We start from the raw sequence: 25,708 nt of genomic DNA, 5'->3' as shown, positions 1-25,708 counted from the left end.
AGAGAGAGGAAAAGAGATAAAGCAAGCCACCAGATCCGAGACTTGAACCATGGTTGGCCGTGTGGGAATCCAGTGCCTTTAACCGCCATGCCACCTGCTGTCCCCGCTGTTTCTTTTTTTCTGTGCCATTGATTTGTAGAAGAAACCAGATGGTTTGTCCCATAGAATGCTGAGTAACTCTTTCTGTTATTCATCTGGCAGCTTTCACCCTGGTGCAATGACTCCACTTTTAGAAAAAGTAGCCGAATGTGGGAGCACTGTTCTTCCATAGTGTGGGCTATCTTGCTTATGGTCTGTCTCATCCTTTGGAAGTACAGAGGGGCCCTGAAGTCCTACCACCGAGTCCTATTAATTCTACCTCCCAGTCACATCCCATCAATGCTCCATTCATTACACAGTTTTAAGAGTGGTCTTTCCAGGATGCATGTTTTGATTATGTTAGTCATTTAATAAATTGACATGCTAGTAAGATAAGGTTCTAGTTCCTTAAAACTGTTTATATACACAGCCCTTTGTGACTTTGCTTCTCCAGCCTCATCTACTGGTATTTGCCCCTCACACTGTAGTATCTAGTCATATTTCTTTACCTCAAAGCTACTGTGTGCTCTCACCTTTAAGTACCATCCATATTAGTCCCCCGACCCCCTGCATCATCTGGCTGACTCACAGTCTATCTTCCAGTTGCAGCTGAATTACTGAATTACTCCTCCCTGTTCTGTGCTACCATCACACCCTCACAATGCTGCCTGTGTCTTGTGCTAGACCGTCGGTCCTGGAGAGCAATGGCTGGCTGTGTTTGTCTTGCTCGCTGTTGTATCTCAGGAACCTAGCACCTTGCCTGCACCCAGTATCTGCTACTACTTGTCAATTGCATGAATCATTACGCTAATTTCTTAAGAATAATATGCATTGTTCAGAGTAAGAAAGTGCATGTGATAGGTGCTTTTTATCTAGAAAACATTTAATAAAACTAACAACTTTAATATCCTGAGTTGGTTTTGTGCATTTCTTCCTAACAGCTCAGACCTTGAAGTTTGAAGCTGATACTTGCTTTCATGTTAATTTTCTTGAACTTTGTATTGAATGGGTAATACACATACCCAAATTAATTATTTTATGCTTGGGAAAATTGGTGAAATTTACTGTGAATTCATGTCCTTGGTTGTAAATAGGATCTCTGCTGACCCCAGCGAGATTTCCTGTACTTGCATCAAACTGAAGTCAAGGTACTACCTCAATACAGAGCACAACTGAAGTGCTTTCAGATGTGTGCTGTTTTTATGCTTTTGTGGAAAAGGGACTGCATTAGAGGTCTATCTGCCATGTTTCCACAGGCTATTTGGGGGCTTAGTGCTGGACATCAAGCGGAAGGCCCCCTGGTACTGGAGCGACTACCGGGATGCACTCAGCCTACAGTGTTTGGCCTCCTTTCTGTTCCTATACTGTGCCTGCATGTCACCTGTCATCACCTTTGGGGGATTGCTTGGAGAAGCCACTGAGGGGCGCATAGTAAGAATTTTTAACCATTTTTAACCAAACAAGACCTAAAATATGGTGGTGGCAGCCAAGTTCACTGAGGAAAAAATGACCTAGGCTGAAAATAAGATTAGATTCTTTCTCTTGAATGACATGAAAGAGCAGCAAAGCCCTTCCTTTAATTGTTGTTTTTTTGTTTGTTTGTTTTTTGGGTTTTTTTTAAAGAGATTTTTGCTATAGGGCTCATGTGCTCACCGAAGAGACAGAGAGAGACAGAGAGACAGAAAACAAGAAATCACCCCCCAGGGGATGACCATGTTGTAATCCCTCTCCTTCACTCTAATCCTTTTGGGATTTTGGTCATGCATGCACATCCACCCAGTGTGAGCTTTAAGCCACTAGGTCCAAGACTTGAACAGTGGTCAACTATGTGGGAATCTAGTGGCATAACCAGTGTACGACCTGCTGGTCCCTTTTGCTGTTGTTTTTAAGACAAGGTCTTGCCGTGTCATGATCTTCCTGACTCAGCTGCTTGAGTTGCTAGGACTATAGGTTCACACAGCTGCAATCAGCCTTTAGGTTGGACTGAGAATTAAACTTGACCTGCCATGCCTGCCATGTGGTGCAAGCTTGCAGAGCACAGCATCATAGCAGCATGTTTCACTATGGCTGGGTCACAGCCATCCCTTTAGAGCAGTCTCAGTTCTGCTTGAATACCAGTTTCAGTAGCTGGTTTCCCAGTTGAATTGACTATCGTCCCAAGGATAGAAAATGGATATATTTATACTATTTGAAAATAAGATTTAAAGTGGCCTTTTATGACAGCTAGTAATGTAAATAGTATTATCATACATTTTATTACTTAAAAAAATTTTAATTGAAACTTTATTTTTAATTTACTTTTTTTTTTTTTTTTTTTTTTTAGATTTTTGCCGTAGGGCATGGGTGCTCTACCAGAGAGAGGGAAAGTGAGAAGTCACTCCCAGAGGGATGGCCACACTACAATTCCCTCTCCTCCAGTCTACTCTCAGGAGTTTGGACATACACACATGCACCCAGTGTGTTTTTCAAGCCACTAGGTCTTGGACTCAAACCAAGGAGTTGGCCAGGTGGGATCCAGCACCTTAGCCACCACGCCACCTGCTGACCCTATTATTTTTGAATTCTGAATTGAATTACTGAAGAATAGGACTTAGTCAAGGGATCATATGCAAATGGATTTGGACACTTGAATTACTAAATGTTATCTGTTTATAAGAGTGTTAGACAGTATGTACACATCACCCTTGCTAAGATGAAATACAAGCAAATGACTGTCAAGGCACACATGAGAGCTAAGTCAGGGATATACATAAGCCAACAGTACTCTTTACTCATGGGTTGCGGACTCAGTGATGACTGTTTTCTCCCCTTAGAGTGCAATTGAATCCTTGTTCGGAGCCTCCATGACTGGGATCGCCTACTCCTTATTTGCGGGACAGGCTCTCACCATCCTGGGAAGTACGGGGCCAGTGCTTGTGTTTGAAAAGATTTTGTTCAAATTCTGCAAGTAAGATATTTGTTTTTCTGAAAACTCTAACTGGAGGTGGTTATTGTGCTGCCACAGTTGAATACTACATCCTACATTGAATATAAGCAGGCAAATGTCATTCTGGATTGTAAGAAACCTGAAGGAAGAACTTCATATGATTTATTCTGCTCCCAGGTAGCACCCTACCTAAAATAGCAGATCTCCTGATCTTAAAGAGCTTGATTAATGTCCCTAAGTCATTATTGAAATCTGTTTAAAACAGATTTTTCCAGCTAATTCAATCTTCTCCATTTCAATTTTAAGTTAATTAAAACTTTTTTGTTTATTCATGATAAAGCACATGTGTATACATATAAGAGAAAGAGCTGGGGAGAGAAGAGACCTCCACAGCATCTGACCATGCCACGATCTTTCTCCAGCCTTTCAGCTCATCAGGTTTTGGGCATTCGTGCATGTACCCTACATGTTTCAGGCCAGATAGGCCGGGGATTCAAAACACAATCACCGGTCACTTTGTGGCTTCTAGCACTATAGTTTGTCATACTGTCTTCTGTGCCACCATGGCTGGGCCATTTCAGATCAATTTTTAATTTAGCCTAATATCCTCTCTTCATATTCTGGTTGCTGGTGGTAGTGGGAACTTAGCAATGCCCCAGTTTCCCTACTTTTCCTGTAAAAATCTTTGTTTTTTATTTTGTAATACAAGTAGAAGGACAGGAAATTAAAGCCAGCCCTCCTTTTTTTTTCATTCTTTTTTTTTAGAGGTTTTTGCTATAGGGCACATGCACTCACCAGAAAGACAGAGAGAGACAGAGAGACAGAAAGTGACAAATCACCCCCAGGGGGGATGGCCACGCTGAAATCCCTTCTCCTTCATTCTCCTCTCAGGATCTTGGGCATGCACACACACGCATCCGGCTTGAGTTTAAACCACCAGGTCTGGGACTCAAACCACAGTAGACTACATGGGAGTCCAGCAACATAGCCATTATGCTAATTGCTGGTCCCTCTTTTTATTTTTTAATTTGCTATAGGGTGCATGTACCCATCAGAGAGAGAGCGAGAGAGGGAGGGAGACAGAGAGAAAGGAAGAATTGAAACAAGAAAGAGAAAGAGAATCCCCTCAGGGGGATGACTACGTCACAGTCCCTTCTCCATTATCCTTTTGGGATTTTTGGCATGTACGCACATGTGTCTGGTGTGTTTCTCAGGTTGCCAGATCTGGGACTTGAATTGAACAGTTAACCATGTGGGATTTACCCACCTTAACCCCCATGCCACTGACTGGCCTGCAGCCCTCTTTTCTTACTGTAAAACTAAGATCTTAATAACATTGGGCCGTGATGGCAGAAATGTTATGTAGAGACAACTCTTTCCTTCTCCACTTGATTATATCATTGCTATGACAAATAACAGCCAGGAAGAAAATCTTTATGTTCTAGATTATTATTTAGGAATGAAGTACAAATCAGAGTCAGGAAAAACTGGGTTGCAACACAGGTATAGATAATATGAGAATGAATTAATCAAATTTCCCTTTGTCGTGTAATACCACCTATCCATGTTTCTAGATGAACTTTGGTCTTGTTTCAGAGACTACGCTCTTTCATACCTCTCCTTGCGAGCTTGTATTGGGCTGTGGACCGCCTTTCTGTGTATTGTCCTTGTGGCAACTGATGCCAGTTCCCTGGTCTGCTATATTACCCGCTTTACTGAAGAAGCATTTGCCTCCTTGATTTGCATAATTTTCATCTATGAAGCAATAGAAAAGCTGATTCACCTGGCAGAGACCTACCCCATCCACATGCACAGCCAGCTGGACCACCTTAGTCTCTATTAGTAAGTACTTTCTGCTTATCTTTCTTTCTTTCTTAATTGAGCACAGGGATTGAGTTTAATGACTGATGTAGTGTGCCCTGCAGTGCTTATAGCTCTGTTAAGGAAGTGTCTTGGCCCTCTGGGATACAGTGATCAGAAATGGATGCAGAGGCTTGGAGGGCTGCCAGAAGAGAACAATCAAAAGTGATGACAGAGAGAATGGACTAAAAGTGAAACCCAGAGGGGACTTGAGAAATGATTTCCAGGCTGATCTTCTGCTTCTAGGCATTGAAATAGAAAATAGACTGCAAATGTAGCAGAGAGAATTCGAGTTAGTTAGTGGGAAAAATTTATTTTGGCCAGGACTCATAAGCCTTGTGGACTATGTTATCAAGCGAGATAGTAGACCTTTTTTCTCTCCAAGTATATACAGGCAACTGTATCATTGGGTAGAGATGTATTAACAACTGAATCATTAGGTAAAGCTGTATTAATAATTCCCTTCACGTCCAGAACTATCTTACACTGTATCATAAAGATCTAGAAACCTATGTACTTCCTAGATTTCACGTCTAAGGACAGTGTTTTCTTCATGTGTTCGACATAGTTTCTATCAGCTGGAAAAGAAATGCAATATCTGGCTATGTTCTCAACCATCTAGGAGAGTCCGGTCCTATAAATCATTTCTTCTCTGGTATGTTCCTCTCCGAATTGTGACTAAAGAGCCTTCTCATTTAGCTCTGTACATCAGGTCCTTCCCTCTGGCTGTACAGTTCTGCTGTGAAGGATCTTGTTGTGAAGTGAAGTTCTGCCTAAAACTGAGAAGAGAGCATGCTGTGTGGAGGCATCTGCCAACCAGCCACAGTGCACTTTTACCTCATCTCATAATCCATTTATCTAACCTTCTAAAACGCAGATGAACAAAGACATTTATTTTAATTTTTAAGATTTTATTACAGAGTAAAAACAATTAGAGGGAATACTCCTAAAAGTTTAGTGAATTGGGACTTACTGGTGGAGTTATTTCTGTAAGATTCATTTTTTGACTTCTCTTTTTTTTTTTGAGTGGTTTTTGCTATAGGGCGCATGTACTTGCCACAAAGACAGAGAGAGACAGAGAGACAGAAAGCGAGAAATCACCCCGCAGGGGAGATGGCCACACCACAATCCCTTCTCCTCTATTCTCCTCTCAGGATCCTGGGCACACACGCACATGTGCCCAGCGTTGAGTTTAAGCCACCGGGTCCAGGACGCGAACCACGGTCGACTATGAGAGTCCAGTGACACAGCCATTATGCTAACTGCTGGTCCCACTGTAGATCTTTCTTAATAAGTCTAAAGATATTTTTCTTTGTTGCATTCCACTGTTCATTCATATGGAGCTTAACTCCCTAACACTGTAAATGATTTTAGGTTAATATGCATGGGATTCATGTTTTAAAAATTAGACAATATGTTTTATGGCAATTTTAGGTTAATAGCAAAGTTGAGCAGAAAGTACAGAGTTCCCACATATTCCCTGTCTCCCCACCTCCCTGCAACAATCACACAGCATCTCCCATTGTCCTATACCGGAGTGATACATTTATTACAGTCAGTAAACCCACACTGATGCATCATAAGCACCAAGTCTACAGTTTATATTAGGGTTGACTCTTGGTGTATATTCTATAGATTTTGACAAATGTGTAGTGACATATTTACTATTATAGTATCTTACAGAATAGTTTTACTTCCCTAAAAATTCTCTGCTTTCTACTTATTCATCCTTGTTCCACCTCCTCCCCCCAAGAAAAGAAACCCACTTATCTTTTGACTGTCTCTGTAGTTTTTACTTTTCTGGAATGTCATATAGATGGAATTATACAATACATAGCCTTTTCAGATTGGCTTCTTTCATTTAGTAATATGCAGTTAAAGGTCTTCCATGTCTTTTTGTGGTTGGATAGCTTGTTTCTTTTTAGTGCTGAATAATACTCTACTGTCTGGATGTATCATAGCTTATCCATCCATTCACTTATTGGAGGACATCTTGGTTGCTTTCAAATCTGGAATTGATTTTTGGTTTTTTTTTGGAAGAGGTTTTTGCTATAGGGTGTGTGCGCTCCCAGAAAGACAGAGAAAGACTGAGAGACAGAATGCGAGAAATTGCCTCATAGGAGGGATGGCCACGCTGCAATCTCTTTTCTTCCATTCTATTCTTGGGATCTTGGGTATGCACACATACGTGCCTGGCATGAGTTTAAGCCACTGGGTCTAGGACTTGAACCACAGTCGACTACATGGGAGTCCAGTAATGAGCCATTATGCCATCTGCTGGTCCCAGAATTAATTTTCTTTTTCTTTTTTGGGAGAGGTTTTTGCTACAGGGCGCGTGCGCTCGCCAGACAGACAGAGAGAGACAGAGAGACAGAAAGCAAGAAATCACCCCCCCGGGGAGATGGCCACGCCACAATCCCTTCTCCTCCATTCTCCTCTCAGGATCATGGGCACACACGCACATGCACCCAGCGTGCGTTTAAGCCACCGGGTCTGGGACTCGAACCGTGGTTGACTACGTGGGAGTCCAGTGACATAGCCATTACACTAACTGCTAGTCCCCCACCAGAATTTACTTTTTTAAGAGAGATTTTTGCTATAGGGCATTTATGCTCCCTGGAGAGACAGAGAGACAGAAAGCAAGAAATCACCCAACCGGGGGGATGACCACACTAAAATCTCTTCTCCTCCAGTCTTGGAATTTTGGGTACGCATGTACACATGCCTGGCATGAATTTAAGCTGCCAGGTCCAGGACTCAAACCATAGTTTACTATGTGGGAATCCAGTGATGTAACCATTACACTATCCGCTTGTCCCTGGAATTAATTTTTTAGACCTGAATATAGGGATTATAGCTTTCCCTATTACTTTTGATTTTTTCTTCTTTTTAAAAAGTATTTAATTTTTTCTATTATTATTATTATTTAAGTTTTGCTATAGGCATGTATGCTCACCAGAGAGAGAAAGAGAGAGAGAGTGAGAAGGCAAACTGCCAGTTCCAGGACGTAAACATCAGTCACCCATGTGGGAATCCAGCACCTTAACCACCACACCACCTGCTGGCCTCTCTCGATTTTTATTTTGTTGGTTTACTCTTATTATTGCAACCTGCTGAGATCTTTTTGAATTTTAATTCTGTCTTGCTATATCTTAGAATGTATGCTTATTAAATTCATAGATGAAACTAAGTTGGTGGAGATGGCTATGTCAGTTGGCCACAGTGGGAGCCAGTCATATGTGAAGCATATTGGGACTGGGATGCTACATGGTAAGCAGTTGGTTACCAGGTTCAGAATGGTCTAGTATGGTGTGGATGGAAAAGAGGCCTGGGGAAGCTAATGGAGCAGTCAGCACTGGCTCCAGTATAAGTAGCCTGGACATGGCCAAGGTTGTAGGATATTACTAAGTATAATACAGAGTCAAGAAAAGCTTGCATCACAATCCCAAAAGATTTCAATGTTCAGAACAAGAGCTTGATAGGGGTATAAGGAGTAAGATATCCAGACTTGGAAGAAGTTGTTGAGGACTGAATGAGATAATAGGAGCTCCTTCCTATATAGATTGACTATGGAAATCATGAGGACTTATTTGGAGCACATCATATGCAAAGCGTGGTTGTCAGAACAATTGACTCCAAGATCACATGCTGATTTTACTGACTGAAAAATGGAGTGTGGTCGTGCCTATAGATTGCCCTCAACCCATAGAGCTTAAGAGCTCTGAAGTATGCAAAGGAGAAATAGGGCAGGTTCTGAAGAGCCTTTAACCCAGTGATGGCTAAAAACATTTCGTTGAATATTTGTTGTCTTTCCTTAGGAATCTTTTTGTCTTTTCCTCTCAGCTGCAGGTGTACTGTCCCAGAGAATCCAAACAATCACACTCTACAGTACTGGAAGGACCACAACATCGTGGCAACAGAAGTCCACTGGGCTAACCTGACTGTCAGTGTAAGTCTGGGAGCTGCCAATGCCCTAGCATTGTGACCATGAAGTTTAAGAGGGATTCCTAGGTGGAAGCAGAAGAGCCCTTTGGCAAACTCTGGCACTTACAGAAATAAAGCTTTTCTAAAAACTATTATTTTTTTAAATTAAAAAATATAATAGAGAACATATGTACTTGTATGAGAAAGCGGGGGTGGGGGTGGGGAGGAGAGAGAAAGTACCCTTAATAGGGTGTGGTCACTCCATGATTCCCTTCCCCCAGGCCCTAAACTCATCATGATCTTTAGCCTGTGTGTGCACACGCAGCATATTCCAGGTCAACCTGGCTGGGGATCTGAACCCATAGTTGGCCATGTGGCTTTCAGCACTGCAGTTCTGGAAGTATGCTTCTGACTCTACCATAGAAGCTGGGCCTAAAATATTATTCTTACCGATTTTCTTTTTCCCTTTCAGAAGTTCTCTTGTACATAAAGGGAAAAAAAGGTTAACCTTCTATTTTCTCCCAGGTGCACCCTTTCCAGTAACTCTGCACTGAGAATATTTGGGGATGAAACCAGGCCCAGCAGGAGTTGATCCAGGCTTTGTGGAACTTGAAGAATATTCAAGTTTGGAGGTCTTCTGTATTAATAACAATAACAATAATAATAAAAAAATAAATTCCTAGGGTCTTCCCAGCACCTTGGAAGTAATGTTTGTTCCTGACAGTTTGTATTTCATAGCAGTGTCTTAGGGCCAAAATGATCACTTGAAAGGGACCTGTGTAGGTGAGGAACCTACAGAAATCTGCGATGACATGGAGGTTGCATGGATATAGCTGGCGGCCTATTCTTCCCAGCAGTTGTGGGATGACAGTGAATGGTGGACCCAGAGGGCAGCAGCTTTTTATTTCCTTTTGCCTGCTTTTTGTCACCTGAAATGCTTGTTCCTCTAGGAATGCCAGGAGATGCATGGAGAGTTTATGGGATCCGCATGTGGTCATCATGGACCCTACACTCCTGATGTGCTCTTTTGGTCCTGTATTCTCTTCTTCACTACCTTCATCCTCTCAAGCACCTTAAAGACATTTAAGACAAGCCGTTATTTCCCAACCAGAGTAGGTAGCATGCTCAGACACTTCTCTTATGTTAGAATTTGAATGGATTGATATATGACAGAACTTGTTCTCAGCTTCCATGTTGTTTGTGGACTAGATTGGCGGGGTGGAGAGCTCCAGGTGTCCTGATGAGTCACCCTGTGACATTTTCTTCTATCATCTGGCACTGTCTTTCACAGACCTATGGTGTGGAATGAGGGGTTAATACTTAAATTTCTTTTTATTTAAAAATACCAGGTAAGTTTAAGGTAGTAGCAGTGTTCTCTAAAAGTCTACAAGTCTCATCTTCAGAATTCTGTTAAGTCTCATTTCCAGAATTCTGGGACACTTAGCATATAATAGCTAGAGGTGGCTCCTACATATGGTAAATGGGATGATCATCTTGGATACTTTAGGGTACCCCAAAGTCTCTTCCCAAGGATGGCTCTTCTAGTAGCTTATGCAATGACAGGCCACATTGACCTCAGCAGCCAGCATGCTCTTGACTTGGTTTGCACAACTGTTTTAAGCCTCAGTAACCTTTTGGTGACACAGATAGCAATTGCTTGTACCATGAGCAGGTTAGAGGCTGGGTATGGAGTAACTAAATGGGCCATTGCTTTGAAAGAGAGTTCTAATCAGGAGGAAATAGTGATTTTTCTGGGAGGTTTTAATCAGGGACATTTGCAGAGCAGGGTACATGAATAGGAGAGAGGCTCAGTGATTAGATATTAACTGTACACAAATGACTAAAACACATTCTTAGACTTCAGTGAGCCTATACAGTAGTAAAGGAGACACATATTAAATAAGTTCTGGGTCTTTGTTTCCTGTTTGGACAAAGAGTTAACAAGTAGCTATTGAATACTGACTACTTGCTCAAGCCTGGATTAAGTGCCATGGGAGATACCAGCATGGTTCAAAAGATAGTATCTACCGCCAGATTGGAAGGGGAAACACATGAAACAATCAGGTGCCAAATGCAATAGCCATAAACAGTTGGATGCCATCCTGGGATGTACCTGTCATAGGAGTTCGGAGAACAGAAGGGCCATTTGGCCCCAGGATGGTCAAGAGAGGCTTCATGTAGAATGCAGGGAGGCCTGGCTATTGAAAGAATTGTTAAGCCATTCAGAGAAGGACTAATGAAACCATGGGCAGGAAACTGGGAACCTTGGACTTCAAAGCAAAGCAAACGTGGGAGGAAATGGTCATCTTCTGTAAGGTTTCAGTCAGGCATATTTGCAGAATAGGGTACATGAACGGGTGAGAGACTGAGTTGAATAGCTATTAACTGTGCACAAATGACTAAAACACATTCATGAGGTACTTACTCGTGATGTTACATGTGGCTAAGGCATATTTTGCTCTTCTCCATTAGAAGTTCAAATTGTGGCAGGCAAAGACCACTTGATACGCATTTTATTCTATTAAAGCTGCACTAAACTGTAAAAGTGGGAGAGCCTTCTTAGGACAGCTCTTAAATTGGATGTGAATACTAGTAAAACTGAGATAAGTGCTATGACAAAAATAAAGCAGGAAAGGAGTATAGGAAGTGCTGGGGTGGAGAGTAGATAATTTTAGGTGGGATCATCAGAGAAAATTTCATGGAGAAGTGATAGCTGAGTGAACCTAAAGGAGGTGAGAAAACTACTCAAGAGGTTACCTGGAGGAAAAGCATTTCAGGTAGAAGGATGAGCAAATACAAAGATGCTGAGGTGGGAGGGAACCCAGCATGTTTAAGAAACAGCAAAAATGTCTGTGTGGTTGGAGCAGAGTAATTGAGCAGGAGAGAGATAGGACCCAGGATTGGAGAGGTGACAATACTAGTCACAGGCCATGTGAGCCTTCTAAGCCAGGAAGGCCTTAGGAGTTTTTAACCTAGTAAAGTGAGGAATAGTTTCAGGGCTTTGGTAGAGGAATGATGCGATCATAATGTTTTACATTATTAGTTAGGGAGCTGTGTTTGAAGAAAACTGTAGAAGGCCCAAAGGTAGGAGTAAGTTAGGAGGCTGCTGTAGTTACTCAAAGAAGAGCTGATTTTGATCTGGGTAAGAGAAGTGCAAGTGTTGAGAAGTGCTCAGATTCTGCATATGTTCTGAAGTAGACTTGCAGATGGATTGGATATTGGGTAGGAGGGAAAGGCAGAGTTGCTGCAACCAAGATTTTTGGTAAGCACCATGATCTTTGACTGGTCCCAGAAAATCTCACTTTTAAATTCTTAGAACTAGAGCTTAAACCTGGGCCTGACTGTCTCAAACAGAATTCTTCAAAACCTGAGCTGGGCTATGACAGGATTTGTCAGAGGGATCATTCCCAAATCATATTCATACTTTCTGGGCATGAATTTGGATGTATTAATATATTCCCATTGTTTAAATATGTTTTATTCAGCTATAAAATGAAAGCATACTTCTGACGATTATAAACCTTTTATAATACTAAATTATTTTTTAAATGCATTTATCTTATTAATATACTTATTTAATTCTTTCTCATGCCAGGTACGCTCCATGGTGAGTGACTTTGCTGTTTTCCTCACTATCTTCACAATGGTGATTGTTGATTTTTTGATTGGGGTCCCATCACCAAAGCTTCAAGTTCCTAGTGTGTTCAAGGTAAATAGAACTCAGAATGCATAGTGTCCTGCTGTAATTTCATAGAATTTGATCTCACGTCAACATCAAAGACTTTTCCGTATCCTAATCATAAGATGAGTTTTGTAGTTCTCTACATCTAAATTTTGTTTCTTATGCTTTACTATTCAGAAAAGCAAACTCAGGGACCAGCAGATGGTGTAATGGTTATGTTGCTGGACTCCCACATGGCCAACCACAGTTCAAATCCCCAATTTGGTGACTTCAAATTCACACTGGGCATGTGTGTATGCTTGCCCAAAATCCCAAGAGGAGAATGGAGAAGAAGGGGTTGCAGCATGGCCATCCCCCTTGGGGGGGGGGGTGATTTCTCGCTTTCTGTCTGTCTGTCTCTTTCTGATTCTCTAGCGAGCACATGTGTCCTACAACAAAAATCTCTCTTTTTTTTCCAAAAGTAAGCTTAAATTTTTAAAAATTTTATTATTTATTATTTTATTTGCTGATAATTTTTTAAAATGTCATTTTTTTATACAGTCAATCACATTATTTAGCTTACAATGTGAATATTTTAACATGTGAACATTTCTCCCTAGTCCAGTTGACTAAACCATAATATATCTTTTTTTTTTTTTTTGAGACTTTTTTGCTATAGGGCGCGTGCGCTCACCAGACAGAGAGAGACAGAGAGATAGAAAACGAGGAATCACACCCCGCCCCCAGGGTGGATGGGCACGCCGCAATCCCTTCTCCTCCACTCTCCTCTTGGGATCTTGGGCATGCACGCACACACGCCTGGCGTGAGTTTAAGCCACCGGGTCCAGGACTTGAACCACGGTCGACTATGTGGGAGTCCAGCGACATAGCCATTACACTAAATGCTGGTCCCTAAACTATAAAATATCTTTAACAGAAATTGGCCCGTTTCTTTGTCCCACTAATGCTTTTCTTCCCCATTTTTCTTCTAATTGTTCTTCCTCAAATCCTACTCTTTCACACACACTATATCTGTATTTATATCCGTTTACTGTTTTTCTATATCCTTTAGTCAATCACTGTCAGTCATAGAGTGCGGACACTCAGTATATATTAAGTAGGGACATACAATGCCTCTCCATAGAAAAATCTCTCTTAAAAGAAAAAAAAAAACTCTTCAGGTTTAGTCAAATTCAAGCAAAAAAAAAAATAGAACAGAAAAAGTAAATTATATAACTATATCAATAAATAGTATCTGTTATCATTAATACAATTTATTTGTTTTGGGGTTTTTTTTGAGAAGTTTTGCTGTAGGACACATATACTCACCAGAGAGACAGAAAGAGATGGAGAGAGTGAGAAATCCCCCCCCCCCCCAGGAGGGATGGCCACGCCGCAATCCCTTCACCTCCATTCTCATCTTGGGATCTTGAGCACACATGCACACGCACCCGGCATGAGTTTAAGCCACTGGGTCCGGGACTCAAACCATGGTCGACTACATGGGAGTCCAGCAATGTAGCCATTACGCCATCTCCTGGTTCCACAACTTACTGTTTTTAATCTGTTAAAATTTAAAACAATGGAATGAATGGAATGTGCACATTTATGTATATATATATATATGTATGTGTATATATATATATATATATATACACCAGATAGTGTGAACATGTGGGTCTCTGGAATAAGTCTGGGTCACAGCATTTTCATTGCACATCAGCTGTACAAGGGCAGTGAGAAGGATGAAAAGGGTACAGGACTCTCCCCCACCCCTCGCCAAGATCCGACTGAGTAGGGGAGGAATGGAACTAAGGGGGAACCTTACCTGGAAGCTAGGGCCTCTGCCAGTAGAACCATAACATCTTTTCAGCCCTATTTCATTCATATACAAAAAGTAAAACAAATGATCAATACATGGGGACTCAAAATATATTTCAGTTTGGGGGTGTTGAGTAAACAAAGAAGATGGAGTAGCTTAACTTATTTCCATAGATTCCCATAAGGTGCAGAGGAGAGAAAACATAGGCATTCTCAGTGACTTAAGAAGAATAAAAAAATAAGGTGGGAAAGGTTGGCAGGGAAAAGACAGAGAGGAATAAAGATAGACCCTGAGTTGTGCATGTCCCATACAGTGGGCCTATGTCTCCTCTTTTTCTTTTCTTTTCTCTCTCTCTCTCTCCCTGGTTAAAAATACCTTTTTCCATATTGCCTGAAATTATAAATTTTATTAAATGGGCTGAAATGTCATCAGTTAGAAATTTGTGGATTAACAAGCATCCTCTTATATGACTAATACCTCCTAGAATATGGCATTCCTACTTTTATGTGAATGAGCGCAATCGGCTTTCTTTCTAATCCAGCTGAGGTCAGCCTTTCGGGCTGAATAGATTTTGTATAAAAATAGGTAATTTGGGAGCGTTAAGCAATCCTTGGACAGGTTCCCTGATGGGTAGGCTTAAGATACTCAGAAGGTACTGAATTTCTGGGATATCTGGGAAGAATGCCTCTGGGAGGTAGGAGAGAGATAAGAAAAGGTAATAGGAGAATATCAAAGAAAATATTGCTTGTGGCAGGCTCCACATTCAGGAAACAAAGTTCCTTTTTTCCTTCCCTATGATACCACATGGCCCCCAGTTCCCAAGACCATTCTGAAGACTAGTATGATTATAAGGGTTGTTTTGTCACTAAGGGTTTAATAAGCTTCTGTGTTGATCTGATAATTAATATTTAGAACATTGTTACTAGGAAATAGAATTCTGTAAACTTTTAGAATCAAACTCATTCATAATGTGGGACTTGGTGATATTCTTTTTTTGGGGGGGGGGAGAGGTTTTTGCTATAGGGCGCGTGTGCTTGCCTGAAAGAGAGAGACAGAAAGACAGAAAGAGAGAAATCACCCCCCAGGGGGATGGCCACACCGCAATCCCTTCTCCATTCTCCTCTCAGGATCTTGTGCACACACACACGCACACATGCCCGGCGTGAGTTTAAGCCACCGGGTTGGGGACTCAAACCACGGTCAACTACGTGGGAATCCAGCGACATAGCCATTACGCTAACTGCTGGTCCCGGGACTTGGTGATATTCTTGAAGAGTCCTTGAATCCTAGTCATGACTAACATAGAACTAAATGCTTCAGATATGATAGTTTTTGTTTTGTTCATTGAGCCTGGGTCAATTCTGGGCTAATTAATATCCCTGGATTTTTATCCTTCAGTAGCACTTGCCAAAACAAGTGAGCTTCTTTTACCCAGAGTACACTTGGCAGAGAGAATTTGAGTATCTAGGAGATACCTCCAGTATAATTTATGAACAGTTCTTTCAGAAGTATTAGAGAGGATCCTAGGTCAAATGAGTCCCTCAGTTTAGCCGTCTTGAGCTCCTTCTCAAGTGTCTGGTGCCTGGGCCTCTGTTTGCCTGTTGATGGGAGAGGGCCCTTAGAGCAATTCATTTTAAGCCCAAGAGATTCTATGTAACTGGTTCCACTTTGCCTTTATTTGTACTGTACACACATGTTAAACAGCTTCTAGGAGAGGAGTCTTGAGGAGTATAGTCTGGATTGTTTATATAATCTTTGGAAGTCATTAAGTTTTTTTGACAACAGATTGAGTGGTTAATTATATTTTACTTGGGCTAATGTTGAGATGAAGTTGCTTTTTCTGTACATAGGGATTTGGGGAATGAGTGGAAGGGTTGTATTAATGCATATTTACAGGAATTGATAATTGAGGATGGACTGTTTCAAAGGGGATTTAGAACAAGGTCATATGTTTCTAAGGAGTTACTATATTGCACACCTATTTTTAGAAAGAATTCTCATTTAAGAATAAAAAGAAATGTGGATATTGTGATTCAGTTTGATCTATTTTGCCCTAATAACTATGGTTAACTTAAAATACAAAAACAATGTCTTGCTTTTGTTTTTGTTTTTGTTTTTTTCCTTAGCCAACAAGGGATGATCGAGGATGGCTTATCAATCCCATTGGCCCTAATCCCTGGTGGACTGTGATAGCTGCGATTATCCCAGCTCTTCTCTGCACTATCTTAATATTCATGGACCAGCAGATTACAGCTGTCATCATTAATAGGAAGGAACATAAGCTCAAGGTAATAAGAGGTTCTTATCTAGAAGACTGCTATGACAACTTGTTTTCCTGTTTGTTTGTTTTGTTTGCTTATTTGTCTCTTTAAATTTTAGGGTAAGCCTATCCAGACCAAGAACTGTAAAACTTATATATAAACAATCATAGGTTGCTAGGAGGTTTCCATTCCCTCCATTAATAACAAAGATTGGTTTGGAGATGAGACCAGACTAGAATATGGTCCACTCTGGTATGATGTGTAAGCAGCATCCATTACTCCCCTCTCAAACCTGTGGGGAAGGTGGATGGACAGAGTTCCTGGTGGTTCCTATAGAGCTAGCTACCTGTTCTGTATCAGGCAGCCATAGCTTGTCTTCCTGAGGTTCAGGTCAGGGCTTGAGCTGAACCACTGATTCTTACAGAGAGGTATTCTCCCATTGGTATCGTTTATGAGGGTTTCCAGACTGAATCTTGAGCCCATAGCCTAGAGAGTTAGGGATTGTTCTAATACATCTATTAGTGAGATGCAGCATGCTTTCAACTTTATTCTTTCCTTCCTCAGAATAGGCAACATTCAGATCTGACAAAGATCTTGGGATGTATTGTAGAAATGTAATAAGGACATTCATTTCCACATCTCGTAGTGTCACCATCTAGAATGGCTTGTTCTCTGGTTACTCTTCAAGGGAAGGATGGATCTTTGAATATGTGAGGCTCAGAGTAAGCTGGGAGCAATTGGATAAAGAATGGATATTGGGGGACCAGGAGTTAGCGTAATGGCTATGTTACTGGATTCCCTATGTCGACCACAGTTTCAGTCCCGGACCTGGTGGCTTAAACTCACGCCAGACGTGTGTGCGTGCATGCCCAAGATCCCGAGAGGAGAATGGAGAAGAAGGGATTGCGGTGTGACCATCCCCCCTGGGAGGGGTGATTTCTAGCTTTCTGTCTCTCTCTGTCTTTCTGGCGAGTTCAGGCATCCTCTCAAAAAAAAAAAAAAAAAAGTAATGGATATTGGCATGTATAGGACAGGCTAAGATTTCCATTTTTCTTCTTTGTTCCCTTCTAACCAGGAGGGGCTGCAGAACTCCTCTGGGATCCCAGGACTCCTCCCTCCATACCCTTATACCCTTTCTTGCTTTGGGCCTGAGACCCTTAGTTCACTGCTCTGTACCCCAGTATGGCCATCTCACTGATGGTGATACAGACTCTATTTCCCTCCAGAAAGGCTGTGGCTACCACCTGGACCTACTAATGGTAGCCATCATGCTGGGTGTATGCTCCATCATGGGCCTGCCCTGGTTTGTCCCTGCCACTGTCCTCTCCATAACACATGTGAATAGCCTCAAGCTGGAATCTGAGTGCTCTGCTCCTGGAGAACAGCCCAAGTTCTTAGGCATTCGAGAACAGAGAGTGACTGGCCTTATGATCTTTGTGCTGATGGGCTGCTCAGTCTTCATGACAACTATCTTAAAGGTAATCATTTATTTACTTACTAGGCAATATGGATTGTCTAATTTGTGCTGGACTACACATACGAATTTGTACCCCAAACGCAGGGTAAGACAGGTAATATGTAGTTAAGAAAACAAACATGATCATTGTAAAATGTGATAGTGTCATGGTGATATAAAGGAAATATATAGTGCTTTCTGGTTCTAAGGAGAATTAAGGGGGTTATATTTGAGTTAGTGTGGCCAGAGAAGGCCTGAGGAAATGGTTTTATTATGAAAATGAAGCCAGCCTTGCCATGGATTACAGGAGTTGAAATGGAGGGAGGAGAGTAAAGCAGTCTTAGTAGGGCCCTGCAATGGAAAAAAGTGATAGAGGTTATAGCAAATATAAGGGCCATGTGGCTCAAGGATATTGAGTCAAAACAAGAGTACAGTTAATAAGACTGAAGAGTGGGCAGGGGAGGATCATGTAGAGACTTGCCAACATTGCTTAGAGGTAACCTTTGAAGGATTTTAATAAGAGAGGGACATGATTCAGTTAATATTTTAAAAAATCACTCTGGCTGATATGTAGAAAATAAGCCTGTAGGGTTGGGGAAGAATAGAAGCAGAGTGACCGATAAGGCTATTACAGGTGAGAGATGATGGTAGTTTGGGTAAGGAAATTGGTAGCACGGATGGATAAAAAGGCATGGCTTCTATGTGTCTATCACAGAGACGGATCCAGTGGTCTTGCCGATTAAGTAGATGTGGAGTGAGATAAAGAAAATGAAAAAAAAGCAAAGAAGACTGTTAGATTTCTGAGTTGGTTGTCTAATGAAGAGTAATGGCAATTATTAAGATGGAGAAGACTGCATGATTTTGTGAGGAGTGGGACTATGCTCAGATTTTGAGTGAGATATCTGGGAGTCATCTGAGTGAAAAGGCTGGAGGGAGGGTTCTAGACTAAAAATACAAATTTGGTAGTTAAAAGCATATAGATGATATTGAAAGCCAGGGGAGTAGATGATATCACTCAGGGAGAATGGTAGAATGACCAGAGAGAGGAACAGATTTTAGAGGGTGGATAGAGGAGGAGACAGCAACAGCTTCTCTCAGGAAAAGCTGCTAGAGAAGTAGTAGGGTCACTAGGAGGATGTGGTGTCAGGGAAGCCAAATGAGGGGAGTGTTTCAAGAAAGACTAGACAGGTTAGCAGCTGACTAGAAAAGTAGCTAAACCAAGGCCATTGGATTTAATGACATGGAGGTCTATCATGCTTGACAACAGATTCAGTCGATTGCATTAGTTTCTGCTGCCTTTACCTGACTTAGAAGTTGAAGGAAAGCAGAAGCTGACAGTGACGCTTTGCTCTAAAATGAATTGATTATGAGTAAGTTGTACCTTAAGCCTCATATCTCACCACTCTGACTATTCCTCCTCCGTGGGAGTGGACAGATGGGGACATGCACCTACCTCTTTTACAGAATTGATGCCTTTTAAATCTTCTGTAGTCACACAGTCATCTCTTTAGGGATTTGGTGTATTTTAATATGGACTAAAATTTGAATTTTTTTTTTTTTTTAAACTAACCAAAGTTTTGAGGGTAGGAGTGGGGAGGTACCTCATTGCAGTTGAATAGGACAGAAGCCCAATATCAGTTGACTGAGGAGAGAGTAGGAGATGGGGAAGTAGAGTGTGTATGCAGACAACTCTTCCAAAAGGTCTTTCTGTGAGGTAGATAGAGTGAAAAGAAAAACTGTATTGTTGGGAAGCAGCAGTTAGCGTAATGGCTATGTCGCTGGACTCCCACGTAGTCGACCGCGGTTCATGTCCCAGGCCCGGTGGCTTAGAACTCACACCGGGCACATGTGCATGCATGCCCAAGATCCCGAGAGGAGAATGGAGGAGAAGGGATTGCGGCATGGCCATCCCCCCTGGGGGGTGATTTCTCACTTTCTGTCTCTATGTCTCTCTCTGTCTGGTGAGCGCACGCTCCCTATAGCGAAAACCTCTCAAAAAAAACCAAACCAAAACAAAACAAAAACTGTATTGTCACATCCTGACCATTCTGGAGCACTTGTGTCATGTCTCCCTTGCTTCCTTTCTCCCTCTTTTTGATACATTTTTAACTACCCTAGCCTATACTGTAGATACCCATCAAGGGTGAGAATTGAGAAGGATGGTAAAGAATTCTGAACTGTCATCTTTCCCCTACTTTCCACTTAAACTTACCTCCCACTGGCCATGCCCATACCCCTTACTCTCTTCTATCCCCTATCCCAGCACTCCATCCTTACTCTCACTCCCACCCTGGTCGAGGTGTCCTCTGAAGGAGCCCACAGATTACTGCCCTTCCAAGAACATAACTATGAAGGCCTGGTGGTGGGCATCACCTAGCCTACCTGTAGCTTATGAAGATTCTTTTAGGACATCACTCAGTAGTTTACAAAGTTATTACCAAACTAGAATGTCTAGACACTTAGAGATAGAACAACATAAAATTCAGTGGGGATTTTCTAATTCTGAGAAGAATTATGTTTGGGAATGTTCTTTAGCCCCCAAGTAAAAGCAAGTCTAGTTTTGTCTTCAGCTCTGACATTTTCTTTGCTTTGGTTCCATAGGCCCCATGCCCTTACCCCATTTGCTATGAGGGTTACCGAGGTGTATAGATGCGATGTGATAAGAAAGTCACATTAAAGTGCTGTATGCAAAGTCAAGTGCAGGATTAACAATATTAACATGTCTATAAAATCACTTCTTCTCTGCTCCTACCCTCAAGTCTCTGATCAAGTTTAAAAAAGGAAACTTTTAAAGTCCCTGTTAACATGGACCAAATCCCTGAGGAGATGATTGTGTGATTACAGAAGGCTTAAAAAGCATCAGATGATTAAATGTAAATAAGTAATAATTAAAAAAAAAAAAACATCAGTTCTAAGCAAGCAAGTAGCTGGAGTTTAAGTAGTTGGGTCTCACATAGCTTGATTCAAGTCCCAGACCTGGCAGTTTGAAAATCATGCTATGTGGGAACCAGCAGTTGGCATAATAGCTATGTCACTGAACTCCCATGTAGTTGACCGCAGCTTGCATCCCAGACCTGGTGGCTTAAACTCATGCTGGGCATATGTGAATGCCCAAGATCCCGAGAGGAGAATGGAGGAAAACGGATTGTGGTGTGGCCATCCCCTGGGGTGGGGGGGCTGATTTCTTGCTTTCTATCTTTTTGTCTCTCTCTTTCTGGTAAGCACATGCGCCATATAGCAAAAACCTCTCCCCCCCACCCCACACCCCCCCAAAAAAAAGAGAGAGAAAGAGAAAGAATAGCATGCCATGTGTGAGCCTAAAATCCTGATAGGACAGTGAAAAAGAAGGAATTGTGGTGTGGCCATCCCCCCAGGGGGTGATTTCTCACTTTCCCTCTGGTAGGTATATATGCCCTATAACAACAACAACAAAATCAGTTTTGTAAATGAGGTGTGTGTGTGTGTGTGTGTGTGTGTGTGTGTCTATCTGCCCCATGGAGGAGGAAGAGCCAGAGAATGGTGAGATGTGAGTCTGAGGTTTATGATATAACTTAAATGTAATCATTTCAGGACAAAATTATTTTTATCATTGTTGGCTTCTGCTTTTGCTTCTACTTCTAAATCATATAAAAACAGCAAAAGTAATACAAAGCTGATGCAGCTATTTTGTGATTTTGTTTCCTTCTTGGAGATTTAATGGCTTATTAGTCTATTTTATAGCTTATAGTTTTATAGTCTTGAATATTCTATGATACCAGTTCATTTCTGATCTTTCTACCATTTTGTTCCCAGTTTATTCCGATGCCAGTACTCTATGGAGTTTTCCTCTACATGGGAGTTTCTTCACTACAGGGAATTCAGGTATTGTGTGGTTTGTCCAGGGTCATATCTTCTCACTCTGAGTTCATCTGTCCTGACAGGGAGGGACAACTCCTCAGAGGAAGCACAACCAGTTTCTGAGAAACTATTTCCTAGTCTTGCTAGCTAAGCTATTTTAGACATTTCTTTGGATAAGGGACAAAATACTATCATGTTAGCATGATATTACAGATTTCCAACGTGGCCTGGTTTGATGTCATGGTTTCATTCATTCATTCATTATTCAGCAGACAATTATTGGCACATTTTAAATACTAGGTGCTTTGCTGGGTGCTGGTAAATTTGAATCTGAAAGAGAGTCAAGAACCAAACTGGTTTCCACACATGGGCAGCTCAAGGTTTAGTGCCAGGTTAAGCATATCAGAAAGCAGAGGTCAACTTTGGAGGTCATGGGTGAAAAGATCGGGCAGTAGTGAGAGTTGCTTTATATAAGCAGATATCTTCCTATTATACTTGCCTTTTCCTGTCTGTTAACTCATTCCTATGAGTCTTTCAGGCAGAGAAAATCAGGAGCTTCTCATCAACACTTGGGCACTCAGACAATACAATAGCTTCTTCTTTTATTGTCTGAATTTTCTTTGAGATATACTGAGTTCTTCTCTTGTTTTTATAAAATTTTTTCATATAGGGTGTGTATGCTTGCCAGAGACAGAGAGAGAGGGAAAGTAAAAAAGCAACCTCAAGGGAGAAAGGTGAGAAAGCACCTCCCAGAGATTGTATTGCAATCTCTTCTTCTTCATTCTCCTCTTGGGATTTTGGACACACATGCACATGCACCTGGTGTTTTTCAAGCCTCTGGGTCCAAGATTTAAATCATGCATTTGGCCATGTGGGATTCAGCCACCCTAACCACTATGCCACCTGCTAGCCCCCATATACTGAGTTCTTTTTTAAAAAATATTTATTTTGGGGACCAGCAGGTGGCTTGATGGTTAAGGTGCTGGATATACCCACATGGCCGACCATGGTTCGAGTCCCATACCTCCTGGTGGCTTACTTTCTTACTTTCCTTCTTTTGTTCTTTCTCTCTCTCTCTCTCTTCCCCCCGCCCCCCACCCCGTGTGTGTCTTTCTCTGGTCAAATTAAAATAAAATGAATGAACAAACAAAAGTAAATAAATAATTTTTAAAAATATATTTATTTTATTTTATTAACTTATTTTATTCTTTTATAATTCGCACTTACCAGAAAGAGAGACAATGTATGTCACCAGGTCTGGGACTTGAACTGTAGCTGGCTATGAGGGAATCCAGTGCCTTATCTACCTCGCCACGTGCTGGCCCTGCCATATGCTGAGTTCTAATGTGGCCTTCAGCAGGTTATTTAATCTTTGGATCTCTGTTTTCCTTTTTTTATAATATAGAGAAGATCATGTTTTATATATTTAGAATATAATGAGATTTCATTTTATCTTTTCATTATAAATAATGAATAGCTCTAAATCCCTCAAGGAACAAGTAAGAGTTTTGATTTTGAGGGACCAGCAGATGGCATAATGGTTATGCTGCTGGACTCCCATGTAGACGACTGTGGTTTGAGTCCTGGACTGGGTGGCTGAAACTCATGCTGGGTGTCTGGGCATGTGTGCATGTGTGCCCAAAATTCTGAGAGGAGAATGGAGGAGAACAGATTGTGGTGTGGCCATCTCCCCTTGGGAGTGATTTCTTGCTTTCTGTTTCTCTGTCTTTCTCTGCCTTGCTGGCAAGCGCATGCGCCCTATAGCAAAAACCTCCCTTAAAAAAAAAGAGTTTTGGTTTTGATAATAAACAAAGCTTATTTTGTTTTCATTGCTCCTTGAGAAAGAGCTCTTTCAGGAGCCATAGTTTGAGACAGGAGAAAGAAATTTGAACCTAGAATTAGAAAAAATGGATTCATATCTTGACTCATGGGGCATCCAGTGGTGTGGGGGTGAAGTTGGCTGGGTCCCACATGACTAACTGTGTGGTTTGTGTCCTGGACCCAGCAGTTTGAAAAGCACACCAGGCACATGTGTGTGCATACCCAAGATCTTGAAAGGAGAAATGGAGAAGGTATTGTGGCATAATCATCTCCCCTGGGGGGTGCTTTCTCACTTTCCTTCTTTCACTTTCTGACTAGTACACATGTCCTCTAGCAAATTAAAAAACAAAACAAAAACAAATCTTGACTCAGCCTCCTACAACCTTGATTCTCTCTGAGCCTCAGTGTCCACTTCTGGCCAATGGACACTATTATCTACCTTTCAAAGCAGGTGATATAAGCAACCTGAATGGGTCTAACAAAACTTCTGGACCAGAGAATTTTCCTGAAAATAAATGCTAGTTCCCTCCTTTCAGTTCTTTGATCGCCTGAAGCTCTTTGGGATGCCTGCAAAGCACCAGCCAGACTTTATCTACCTGCGCCACGTGCCACTCCGCAAAGTGCACCTCTTCACCCTCATCCAGCTGACCTGCCTTGTCCTGCTCTGGGTCATCAAGGCATCTCCTGCTGCTATTGTTTTCCCAATGATGGTGAGGTTTTTGCTTTTTTAAATCATTATTAGTTTTTAAGTTGTAAAATATATATAATGTAATATAAAATTTACAATTTTAACCATTTTTAAATGTACAGTTCAGTGACACTAAGTACTTCTACATTGTTATGGAACCATTGCCACCATCCATCTCTAGAATTCCATCTTCCCAAACAGGAACATTGCACCCATTAAATGAAAGTTTCTCATTGTCCCTGCCCTGCCACATCCTGGCAACCACCATTCTACTCTGCCTCTATGAGTTTGATTATTCTAGAAATCTCATGTAAGTGGAATCATACAATATTTGTCCTTCTCTGACTGACTTATCCTACTTAACATAATTCCTCGAGGTTCACCTATGTTGTAGCTATGTCAGGATTTCATTCCCTCTTAGGCTGGGTAATATTCAATTATAGGGACCAGCAATTAGCGTAATGGCTATGTCGCTGGACTCCCATGTAGTTGACCACGGTTCATGTCCCAGACCTGGTGGCTTTAAATTCATGCAGGGCGCATGTGCATGCGTGCCCAAGATCCCGAGGGGAGAATGGAGGAGAAGGAATTGCGACATGGCCATCCCCCCTGGGGGGGTGATTTCTCGCTTTCTATCTCTCTGTCTCTCTGTCTCTCTGGCAAGCGCACGTGCCCTATAGCAAAAACCTCTCCAAAAAAAAATTCAGTTATACACATATATCACATTTTGTTTCTCCATGCATTCGTCCCTGAGAATTGGCTTCCACATTATGGTTTTTATGAACAATGCTGCTATGAACATGGGACATGAACCAATATTTGTTTATGGCCCTGCTTTCAATTCTTTGGGGTATATACCCAGGAGTGGAATTGCTGAATCATATGGTAATTCTATGTTTAATTGTTTTCCTCTAATCTCCTGGATCTACACCCTCCTGTTAGGTTTCTCTATATTGTCAGAATACATGTAGGGCTCTACATTGGTATTCTTTTTTTTTTTTTTAATCATCATAATCTTCTTTATATTACATTGGATTACATATAACTTTACATTGACTTCCATTGCTTTTTCAAAAGGGAATGCCATGCATGTCAGTCAATACAGAGACATCAATCTCCCCGCCTTATCATTCAAAGTCTTTTCCATGCATTTCCCAATAATTATTATTATTATAATTTTTTAAAACAGTCAATCACTATTTCTCATTTTGCTTGTTAAAAGACTTCACCCATCATGAAATACTTCCCAGACCAGTCCAGTTGAGAATACTATACACGTCATCTTCAACAGATAATAAACCATATCTGTTTCTCACTAACATCCCCTCTATTGTTCACTTGCTATCTTTCTCTATCCTCTTCTCTTTTTTTTTT

At 41.4% G+C, this 25,708-nt stretch overlaps 1 protein-coding gene across 3 annotated transcripts in view; it reads left to right on the top strand.

Annotated features, from left to right (window-relative positions):
* The window catches only part of SLC4A8 (solute carrier family 4 member 8), a 102,592-nt gene that overhangs the window by 60,899 nt on the left and 15,985 nt on the right, over positions 1 to 25,708 (top strand). For 2 of the 3 annotated variants that reach the window (XM_006168126.3, XM_006168128.3), the window contains exons 12-21: positions 1,335 to 1,509; positions 2,892 to 3,025; positions 4,601 to 4,846; positions 8,708 to 8,813; positions 9,739 to 9,900; positions 12,384 to 12,497; positions 16,398 to 16,559; positions 17,759 to 18,010; positions 21,781 to 21,849; positions 24,183 to 24,356. In XM_006168126.3, coding sequence (XP_006168188.1) covers positions 1,335 to 1,509; positions 2,892 to 3,025; positions 4,601 to 4,846; positions 8,708 to 8,813; positions 9,739 to 9,900; positions 12,384 to 12,497; positions 16,398 to 16,559; positions 17,759 to 18,010; positions 21,781 to 21,849; positions 24,183 to 24,356 — 1,594 coding nt within the window. Of the gene's footprint in view, positions 1 to 1,334; positions 1,510 to 2,891; positions 3,026 to 4,600; positions 4,847 to 8,707; positions 8,814 to 9,313; positions 9,711 to 9,738; positions 9,901 to 12,383; positions 12,498 to 16,397; positions 16,560 to 17,758; positions 18,011 to 21,780; positions 21,850 to 24,182; positions 24,357 to 25,708 lie in introns of those variants that run through there. The other variant, XM_006168130.2, reaches the window with a different exon arrangement.

This window comes from Tupaia chinensis, unplaced genomic scaffold (assembly GCF_000334495.1).
Source record: "Tupaia chinensis unplaced genomic scaffold, TupChi_1.0 Scaffold145652_1, whole genome shotgun sequence".
Classification (NCBI taxonomy): Eukaryota; Metazoa; Chordata; class Mammalia; order Scandentia; family Tupaiidae; genus Tupaia; species Tupaia belangeri.
This window is presented reverse-complemented; position numbering and strand designations above follow the sequence as displayed.